The sequence below is a fragment of the Pipistrellus hanaki genome (genome assembly GCF_964339955.1).
Source record: "Pipistrellus hanaki genome assembly, chromosome: 5".
NCBI lineage: Eukaryota > Metazoa > Chordata > Mammalia > Chiroptera > Vespertilionidae > Pipistrellus > Pipistrellus hanaki.
In genome coordinates, this window is record NC_140507.1 from 92,179,274 (window position 1) to 92,190,472 (window position 11,199).

Below are 11,199 nucleotides of genomic sequence, written 5' to 3' on the forward strand. Positions count from 1 at the left end.
CATCTTTCACATCTGCCAAAGAATTTCTACTGAATATGGAGAAGATAGTTACTGTCAATAGATAGTGCTTTAGCTATTAGGTAAAAAAAAACAACTGGATATATGGAATTTTTAAAGGAGCCTGGATTTCTCTTGCTTGCTTCTGTTTTGTGTTAACTTTGTGGTGCTTATTGAAAATAACTGCACTCAGTTTTCTGGAATACACTCTTTGGACTGTTGTTAAAATTGTTCAGTAAAAGCAAAGGGGAAATCTCTGGAATTAGATAAAAAGTAAAATGGAGAGATACTTTCTACATTGGATAGTTTAATAACTTTTACAACACACAGATGGTATGAGGGCAACAGATAGCAATGTAGTCGCTGCTCTGGTCGCTACTTAAGGTCAAGATTGACCTTTGCCAAGGAAGTTACAGGTGAAGGAATTGACTACCACTTGCTTTTAATTAAGGAATTTTTGTGTTCAGACCTTCCTATGTGGTTACTTTCAGATGCTGAGTTGTAAGGCCTGCCATATAGGCCTCCTCTGAGTTCCACAGTTTTAGTAAGCGGCCACTTCCTCATCCACAGTTCCAATTTAAGATTATCTTTCAACAAGAGGAATACTTGCCAAATATTCAGTAACCAAAGGCAAACTTGTCAGTGTGATAACGTTTTCTCAGTGACATGTCACTGCATAGGACAGTGTCACCTTCACAGACAGATACAATAATTTATATTGAAACTTGTACAAATCATGAATGCTAATTTTTGCACATCTTCTAACATTTACAAATTTTAACTTGCCAGCATTTTGTGAATTGGTTGCAAAGTTTACAAGAAAATGTCGAAGAACACTTGATAGAGTTGCTTTTCAAATTATGCAAATACCCCTTTGAATTTGATGTTAATACAGAGTTGACAGAATTAGTAATGGGATAGAAAAGTTTTTAACTTGGAGAGAAATTGATTAAGTTTTTGCTATAAAGACTCTCATAAAAAAAAGTTTACTTGATAGGGATCAAAAAATTTTAATGATTTTTGAGGATTTAATTCTGTTATGGGAAACAAGTGTATTTAGAACAATTTGGATATACTTTTTCAGTATATTTTATGAAATTGAGTATGAAAATCATGAAAGAAATTGAATTGTTACACTAGGAGGTAATAATGCAAACAAATAGTACTAAAGGTGAATAGAGGGGGGGAAATAATACGTTGAAAAAAGTAAAAGGCAGACGTAAGTCCAGTAATATTAAGTGTGATCACATTAACAACCTGATAAAAAGAGGAGATGGGATAAAACGCAGTCCAACTATACGCTGTGTATGGGAGATGGGTTTTAGATTCAAAGATACAAATAGGTTGAAAGTAAAAGGATGGAAGAGGGTTTCAAGCAAACACCAAGTTTGAGGGAATATACTAATAGACAAAATAGACTTGAAAACAAAAAGTTAATAGAAATAACTGAAACCGTTTCTGACTTTCTGTCCTCTCCTTTCCTTTCTAAAAAAAATCAATAAAATATATATTTTTTAAAAAGTTACTAGAAATAAGGGGACATTTTTAAATTATGAGCAACACTAAACACTGATAAGCAACCCCAAACTACATGAAGTAGAAACTGACCGAATATAATAATCTTATATAATAAAGAGGTAATATGTAATTTGATCCTCATGCCCTTGCATCACAAGATGGCCACCCCCACATTGTCACAAGATGGCCAGCAGGGGAGGGCAGTTGAGTCCCCTCAGCCACCCAGCCACTTGGGGCCGGCCGAGGCTTGCGCTGCCAGCAGTGGCAGCAGCAGAGGTGTGATGGGGGCGTCACCTTCCCCTGATCGCCAGGTCGCCTCCTGCCCCTGAGGGCTCCGGGATTGTGAGAGGAGGCAGGCGAGGATGAGGGACCCCCTCTCCAGTGCGTGAGTTTTCATGCACTGGGCCTCTAGTAAAAAAGTATTAGTTACTCATAAACTTCTCCAAACTTGACTCTTTCTGTGAAGTCAATAATACCCTGACATCTTAACTAAAGATATCACAAGGAAAGAACACTACACACTAATAATCCTCTATGAATATAGATGTAAAAATCCTCAACCAAATGTTAGCAAAACTGAATCCAACAATCTGTATGAAAGGATTATATACCACTAGAGGCCCAGTGCATGAAATTCGTGAACTTGGGGAGGGAGAGGTGGTCCCTCAGCCCAGCCTGAGCCCTCTCACAGTCCAGGAGCCCTCGTGGGTGCTTGCCAGCCATGAGCCCAGATTCTGGATAAGCATTGCTCCCCCTGCATTGAGTGCCTGCCACCTGGTGGTCGGTGCATATCATAGTGATTGGTTTGCATATTAGCCTTTTATTATATAGGATAATCACGTGGGATTCATCCCCGGATGTGAGGTTGGCTTAGTATCTCCACATAATGTCATACACCACAGCAATAGGGTAAAAGACAAAATGACAGGATCAACTCAATCACAGACACAAAAAGTATTTGACAAAATTATACAATCCATTTAAAAAAGGGGGGGGGGGGGGATGAAAACTTCCTCAGCCTGATAAAGGGTGTTTACAAAGAACCCATCCTACTTACTGATGAAAAAACAAAGGCTTTACCCAAAGATCAGCAAACAGGCAATATGTCCATCCATTCTTGCCACTTCAACATTGCACTGGAACTTCTAGCCGGGAAATTAGGCAAGAAAATGAAGTGAAAGGCATCCAGCTTGGAAGGAATAAATAAAACTGTTTGCAGATGACATGATCTTATACACAGAAAATCCTAAGTAACCCATACACCAAAAAATCTAGAATGAGTTAGGCAAATTTAGATCAGTATATAAAAAGCAGTCATTCACTAGCAATGAACAAACCAAAAACAAAACTAAGAAAACAATTTTATTTGTAATATTTATTTTAGAGAGAGAAGGAGAGGGGTAGAGAGTTAGAAACATCAATGAGAGAGAAACATTAATGAACTGCCTCCCGCACACCCCCTACTGGGGATGTGCTCACAACCAAGGTACATGCCCTTAACTGGAATTGAACATGGGACCTTTCAGTCTGCAGGCCAATGCTCTATCCACTGAGCCAAATTGGTTAGGGCAGTGGTCGGCAAGGGCTTGCGAGCCACATTCGGCGCTTTGGCCCCTTGAGTGTGGCTCTTCCACAAAATACCATGTGTGGGCACACACATGCAGTGTGATTGAAGGAGCACCCTAATAACAATGTACCTACCTATATAGTTTAAAACATTTGGCTCTCAAAAGAAATTTCAATTGTTGTACTGTCTATTTGACTCTGTTGACTAATGACTTTGCTGACCAATGGGTTAGGCAACAATTTTATTTATCAAAACAGTAAGTAATTAGGAATCCTATGTAATAAAATGCTAATATGCAAATTGTCCCCTTTGGCCAGGAGTTTGACCAGGGAGCATGGTGGCTGGCCAATCGCCTGTGGCCCCTCCCCCCAGCCAACCCCACCCCCAATCAGCCCCATCTACCCTTTTGGGGGCAAGGCCAGCTGGACCCCACCCGTGCACGAATTTGTGTATGGGCCTCTAGTAAAGCTAATAAAAGAAAACAACTTGCACCCTAAAAAGTATTAAACATTGAACGATGAAAATACATGGGAAGACAAGAACACAATACTGTTAAGATGGTACTCCAAATTGATCTACAGATTCAATGCAGTGCCTTGAAGCCCAACTTGCCTTTTTTACAGAAATTGAAAGCTGATCTTAAAATTCATGTGCAAAGTATACTAAAGACCCTCAAATAGCCAAATAATCTTGGAAAAAAGCAAAGTTGGAGGACCTAACTTTTTGGTTTCAAAGCATATCAAAAAGCCACAGCATTATAAGACAGTAGTGCCAAAACTGGTTTGGCTCAGTGGATAGAGCATTGGCCTGCGGACTGAGAGGTCCTAGGTTCGATCCCAGTCAAGGGCATGTACCTTGGTTTCGGGCACATCCCCAGTGGCGGGTGTGCAGGAGGCAGCTGATCAATGTTTCTCATCGATGCTTCTAATTTTCTATCCCTCTCCCTTCCTCTCTAAAAAATCAATAAAATATATTTTAAAAGACAGTAGTAATATTGACATAAGGATGGCATTTGGATCAAAGAAGTGAATTGAGAGCTCTGACATAAACCCTAAGGTTTATGGTCATTTGATTTATGGCGGCACCAAGACATCTCAATAAGGGGAAGGGTAGTGTCCAACAACGATGCTGGACAACTGGAAATTCACAAGCAAAAGAATGACATTGAGTGAATCTAAAAACCAAGGGAATTAAAAAATCTGAGGAACAATATTAACTGGTGAATATAATAGAATCAGAGGTATGGAAGGGGAGTGGACTGACGATTCGGGGAAAAGGGGAGGGTGGGTGTGGGAAGAGACTGAACATAAACTGTGCACCTATGGATGAGGACAAGGGGGGGTGGGGAAAGGGCAGAGGGTGGGGTGGGAACCTGGTGGAGGGGAGCAATGGAGGAAAAAAAAAATGAACATTTGTAATAATATGAACAATAAAGATTTGTTAAAAAAAAAAAAAAGAATAACATTGGACTCCTACCTCAGGTCATATGCAAAAATTAATAAATCTCAATGTAAGAGCTAAATCTTTTTTAAATTCCTTGAAAAATACAGAGATATAAATATTTATGATGCTGGTTTAGGCAATACTTTCTTTGGTAAAACATCTTAAAAGCAAAGGAACTAAAGGAAAAGGTAGATTAATTAGGGTTTATCAAAATTAAAAACAAAACGCATATAAATGAAAATTTGTATTGCTATTATGGGGCTTGAATTATTTGGTCAGTATGTTATGGAGATTCATTCATGTAAATGCATGCAATTATAATAGCTATACTTAATTTATTTTCATTATTGTATGTGAATATTTCAAAATATATTCATCCATTCTTCTCTGCAAGTATATATGAGTTATAGTTCTCTTCCTCCCCTGGCCCCTTACAGGCCATTCCGTCTGAACGTTCTGGTAGGTGCCGCAGTGCGAGGGCTTCTCTGGAATGTGCCCCTGAGTGTGGGGCAGTACTCGCTGGGTGTGGGGCAGTACTCGCTGCTCCTTCGGATTGCTTCGCCCGTCCACAGTGTGTGTTCCCACCTGCCCTCCATTTCGGGAGCGAGTTCTTCCTTTGCCAGCACTTGTTTTTGGTAATCTGGTGGGAATAATAGTATTTCAATTTATATTCCCCTTATTAACAAAGGACACTTTTGTTTTTGCTATTTCAGGTTCTTATGATTTTATGTCTCGGGGATTTTGCCCATTTACAGTTGACTCATACCTCTTTATATTCTCAGAACAGTTTTCCTTTATCAGTGAGTTGTGTTGCATGCATTCTCTGAGTTTTCTTTTAAGCTTTCCTTTTTAAACTTTATTTTGAAGTGTCTCTGGCATACACCAAAGTGCCAAGAACAATCTAAGGCAGCGTTTTTCAACTGCTGTTGTTGCCTGGTGTGCCGTAGGTGCAGACAAGACAAGAATTTTATAATTTTTCACTATTTTGTTTACTTAATATTTCATAATAAAGTAATTATAAAATACTTTCTTTGTGTTTATTTGATTCCTATTCAAGAGAATTACTTTATATATAGTCAATATAGGCACAGAGTTAAATTTTTTAACATTTTCTAATGGTGGTGTGCCTCTTGATTTTTTTCATGGAACAAGTGTGCCTTTGCCCAAAAAAGGTTGAAAAACACTGATCTAAGGGACTGAATTCACCCATCACCAAGCTTCAGTTCCCATCAGGGGCCACTCTTGATTCAGCTAGCCCCCATTCTGCACACCCTGGGTTATTCTGAAGCAAAGTCCAGACATAGCATTTCATCTGTAGATATTTCAGAGCAAAGTGATAAGCATTAAACAATATATATTTACCAGTTTTTAAATTAATGGGTTTATTTCCTATGTCCTCCAAAGATTACCATACAGACTCTATTTCCCTGTATTAAAACATGGACTTGGCCATAACCAGCTTGGCTCAGTGGATAGGGCGTCAGCCTGCGGACTGAAGGGTAGAGGGTTTGATTCCAAGAGCACATGCCCGGGTTGTGGGCTTAATCCCCAGTAGGGAGCCTGCAGGAGCAGCTAACATGTCATTGTTGTTTCTATATCTCTTCCTCTCTGAAATCAATAAAAATATTTTTTTAAAAAAACACATGGGCTTACTCCTATTTGATGAGTTTGATGTTCAAATTGCCCCACCTCTGGCCAGGGCAGCTTTATTCAGATGGTACTGTCTTTTCGACACAATCCGCATAGTCTGGCAACCTCCTGTTCTGGTATGGAATGAAAAGACTAACAGGTTTTCATTGGCTGCCCCGGCCTAGAACTGAACATTGCTCCAAAGACCCTCCTTCCTCTGGTGGGAAATGGTAACGAGGCCACGCCCAGGATGCATGGCTCTCATTGCTGCCTGATTGGTCGGTTTCTCGGTCCCTTCAGGAGGCCAATGAGGTTAAACTACATTGGTAAAAGGCGAAAGATTTATGCGATCTGAAGAGAAACCAGAGTATAGAGGTTAAACTACATTGGACAATTATACTTAAACTTCCAGTTCAGATCAAGCTATAAGGTTGTAAGTTAACCTTCATGATCTTTTCTTTTGTTTTTTTTCTGAATAATATTCTGCTGGAGGGTGCACCAGCCTTTCTTTCATTCCTTCTTTTTTTAATTAAATATTTGTATCGATTTCAGAAAGGGAGAGAGAGAAACATCAATGATGAGAGAGAATTGTGTATCGGCTGCCCCCTGCACACCCCACTGGGATCAGGCCACAGCCTGGACATGTGGCCTGACAGAGAATCAAACTGTGACTTCCTGGTTCATAGGTCCCTGCTCAATCACAGCCACACCAGGCAGGCAATGATCCTATGTCAGCATCTACTTTCTTTTTTAAAATATATATTTTATTGATTTTTTACAGAGAGGAAGAGAGAGGGATAGAGAGTTAGAAACATCGATGAGAGAGAATCATCGGTCAGCTGCCTCCTGCACACCCCCTACTGGGGATGTGCCCACAACCAAGGTACATGCCCTTGACCGTAATCGAACCCTGGACCTTTCAGTCCGCAGGCCGGCGCTCTATCCACTGAGCCAAACCGGTTTCGGCTCAGCATCTACTTTCAACTTCACCAGAAATCTCAGGTGTTGGTGACACTGGTGTGATGACTCATTTGACTTATCACGGGGGGAGGAGGGGAATGGCCTCAGTGTGGTAACACCATCAACAAGAGCAGTTTGTAGGAGGAGAAACCAAGATGGCGGCGTGGGTGAGCAGCTGGTCTGCCACTCCCACAACAATTTGAGGATTGAAACTAATATGAAGGACATCTGTCATCTGGGACCGCGGGAAGGAGGTACTGGGTAGTTAGTGGTCAACAGTTAACATGATGGTGGGAGCGATGGGGGGCCAATGGGGCTCTTAGAATGTGACCAGCTGGAGAAATGGAAGAATGGCGGGCCCAGAGGAGCAGCAGCCAGGCCCGGAGCAGCCAGGCCCAGAGGAGCAGCAGCCAGGCCCGGAGCAGCAGCAGCCAGGCCCGGAGCAGCCAGGCCCGGAGTGTTGTGAAGTCGAACCCTGGGTTCAAAATGAAAGGAAAGAAGGAGCAATGCAGCTAATTCTGGTACCAGAGTGTTATGTCCGTCATCACAATGGACTCAGAAAAGCTCCTGTGTCCCTTCACCCAAAAGGACGGAGAGTTGCCCAGATGACAGCAAAGTGGGAGAAGAAAACTGAAGGCTACGCAAGGGACTGAGGTGCCAACATGGAGTCATCTGAAGAAATTAAAGACTGAGGTGGAAGCTACTTCCTTAATCATGTTCCTGCTCATGCTAGCATCTGTTAGCTTCCAGTCTTCTGCAAAGTCTTGTGCAGCAAGTCCAAGGACTCAGTAAATCTACACCAGCAACAAAAGAGACTCATTTAGTAGCTAAAAATATTAATATGTCCATAATTCTGATTTCTCACTTTGTTGTTTTGCATTGGCATTGTTGTTATTATTTAATAGCCAGAGTTTTGCTCTTGACATTCAAGTTTTGAAAATAACATTGTTTAGTTTTTGCATTGGCATTGTTTGCAATTGTTTTTAATTTTAGAGCCCTATTATTGATGTTTAAATTTTATTTTAATTATTAAAAAAGGGTGAGATGTAGAGAGCCGCCTGAGAAGGCACATGGACATTCTTTTAATTCTTATCAGCTGAGCCCGAGGGCACTGGCAGAATCCTCTTATCAGTACTGATTTCTTTTTTTTTTTCTCTTTTTTTAATAACTTTACTTTCTTTTTCTTTCTTTTTTTAAATATATTTTATTGATTTTTTACAGAGAGGAAGGGAGAGAGATAGAGAGTTAGAAACATCGATGAGAGAGAGTCATCGATCAGCTGCCTCCTGCACACCCTCTACCGGGGATATGCCCGCAACCAAGGTACATGCCCTTGACCGGAATCGAACCCCGAACCCTTCAGTCTCCAAGCCGACGCTCTATCCATTGAGCCAAACCGGTTTGGGCAGTACTGATTTCTTAATCCATGTGCTTGGAATGAGGAAAAATAGGACCTTGACTCACCTAGGTCTCGATATGCTAAATCTTGTACCAAAAAATAAGGAGCTTACCCAGATTTTGATGAATAGGGTCTGGGCACACCCGAAACTCCTTTTGACGTTAAACTCCCCTTTGGAAGCCAATAAAAAAAAAAAAAAAAAAAAAAAAAAAAAAAAAAAAAAAAAAAACCACTAAGGGAATTAAAAAACCTGACGAACAATATTAAAAAAAAAAAAAAAAGAGCAGTTTGTACTGTCTTGTCCTGCTGGGGGACCCACGCCCAACCCCAGGAGACAGAGTTAAATTCCTATAGTTTCACAAAGTTAGCTTTATTCGTTTCTTTTTATAATTTCAATTTTTTTTAAGTTGCTTTAAATTTTTGTATTTTATATCACCGAGATCTTTACATGGTTACAAAGGGAAATGAGCAAAATAAGATATTTAAATAGCTGTCTCTTCCCCAGGATAAGGGTTGGTCTCTTTTCCCAGGAACCCGCAGAGGGCGGGAAGCTGGACCTGGCGGGTAGCCTGGGGTTTCCCATGGCTCTCAGGTCTTCCTCCCAGCACTGCGATCTCCCCGGTCCCGGGAGTCCTCCAGGTGGGCGGCAGCGGCAGCGGCATCTCAGGGCGGGCGCTTGGCCAAGCCACCGCGCACCCAGCGGTCCCGTGGCCGGCGGTGCTCGGTGACGCTGCACTGGCAGGAACGCGCCAGGCCGCCGCCGAGCCTGGTGTGTGGCGTTGGGAGCCGTCCTCCCCAGGGCCGTCCTCCCCAGCTGCGCAGGGATTCGTCTCTGATGCCTCGTCCAGACCAGAGCTCTACCCGTTCGGAATCGAACCCGGGACCCTTCAGTCTCCAAGGGGGATCTGGGGCAACGTCTGACGACGGTGTAAATCTAATCTGGATGCGAGTGGCCTCCTCCCTGTTGCGGTTTGACTGTGAATGTGTCAAAGTGGCCAAAAATTAAAGCCCCGAGTTTCCTTGTCAAGATAGGAGAGGAACAGAAAAGTCAGACCCAGGCTGCAAGATAAAAGGTGAAAAGGAACTTGGTTTGTCACCGTGTGTTGATAGGCAAGACGGGGAGAGCCTGACTTGGAAGCGGCTTGTGCTTCGAGGGCTGTGGTTGACAGGCATCGCTGGGCAGCTCTCCCGGATGGACGTGAGCCCGCCCCGCCCGGCCCCTCCGCCCGGGGCCCCCTCCGCCCGGGGCCCCCTCCGCCCGGGGCCCCCTCCGCCCGGGGCCCCCTCCGCCCGGGGCCCTCCCCGCCGGGCCCCCTCCGCCCGGGGCCCCCTCCGCCCCCGGCCCCCTCCGCCCCCGGCCCCCTCCGCCCCGGCCCCCTCCGCCCGGGGCCCCCTCCGCCCCCGGCCCCCTCCGCCCCCGGCCCCCTCCGCCCCCGGCCCCCTCCGCCCCGGCCCCCTCCGCCCCCGGCCCCCTCCGCCCCCGGCCCCCTCCGCCCCGGGCCCCCTCCGCCCCGGGCCCTCCCCGCCCCGGGCCCTCCCCGCCCCGGGCCCTCCCCGCCCCGGCCCCCTCCGCCCCCGGCCCTCCCCGCCCCGGGCCCTCCCCGCCCCGGCCCCCTCCGCCCCCGGCCCTCCCCGCCCCGGGCCCCCTCCGCCCCGGGGCCCTCCCCGCCCCGGCCCCCTCCGCCCCCGGCCCTCCCCGCCGGGCCCCCTCCGCCCCGGGCCCCCTCCGCCCCCGGCCCCCCCCCGCCGGGCCCCCTCCGCCCCGGGCCCCCTCCCCGCCCCGGGCCCTCCCCGCCCCGGGCCCTCCCCGCCGGGCCCCTCCGCCCCCGGCCCTCCCCGCCCGGGCAGCGCCCCAGGAGACGGAAGGAACCTCGGCCCTGAGGTTACTTCACTGAAACCACAGGGTAAGCAGCCTGCAGACCTCCGTGGCCTTGATCCTGCCCCTCCAGGAGAGGTGAGATTAAGGGAGGAAAACAAACACTTCCAAATATTAGCAAGACCTGGCTTTGTTTGGGGAGGTTTTTGTTTTTAATCGTCACGGAGGATGTTTTCCTTTGATTTTCAGAGAGGAAGGAGGGTGGGAGAGAGAAAGATCCCTGGGAGAGAGACACGGTGTTGGCGGCCTCCAGCACACGCTACAACCTGAGCTGAGCCAGGGATCGAACCCGAAACTGAGGTACATGTTCTTGTGCTCTTGACTGGCAGTCAAACCCGAGACCCTTTGGTCCATGGGCCGGCACTCTAACCACTGAGCAACACCTGCCAGGGCTGTTTGGACAGTTCTTGCTAATCTTCAAGGACCAGGTAATTCCCAGGCTCATAGACTTTTACAGACCAAAACGAGGAAGACTTCCCAATCCAGTTTGCAAATGCAGTCTAAATTGATGCTTGCCCAATCCTTGTCACCTTTCATGGCTGGCTGTGGCCCCTGCCAGCCGTCAGAGGGCTCCCTCCGTCCCCTCCCGCAGCCGGGGCACATGCCCTCCCTGGTGCCCCTCCCTTCAGCACAGGCTCACAGCAGGGGAGGAGCGGACTGCTCTGAGGCCGGAAGACATCAGTCCAGAGCTGCTCTTAACTGTTTATTGAGGGAAGGGGCAGGGCTGGGCTGGTGCAGGTGCCGGCCGGAGGGTGCAGCCTCTTGTCGCCGGGCAGGGATGCTCCAGCTGCTGCTCAGCCGAAGAACGTC

The 11,199-nt window shown here is 46.1% G+C and overlaps 1 protein-coding gene across 1 annotated transcript in view; it reads right to left on the reverse strand.

The window, feature by feature from the left end:
• Window positions 1–11,025: 11,025 nt before the first annotated feature.
• FLT4 (fms related receptor tyrosine kinase 4) overlaps window positions 11,026–11,199 on the reverse strand; it is a gene marked incomplete at its 3' end in the record, with an annotated part of 18,728 nt that continues 18,554 nt past the window's right edge. The window contains exon 10 of the mRNA XM_084883878.1: window positions 11,026–11,051. Coding sequence (XP_084740004.1) covers window positions 11,026–11,051 — 26 coding nt within the window. The remainder of the gene's footprint in view (window positions 11,052–11,199) is intronic.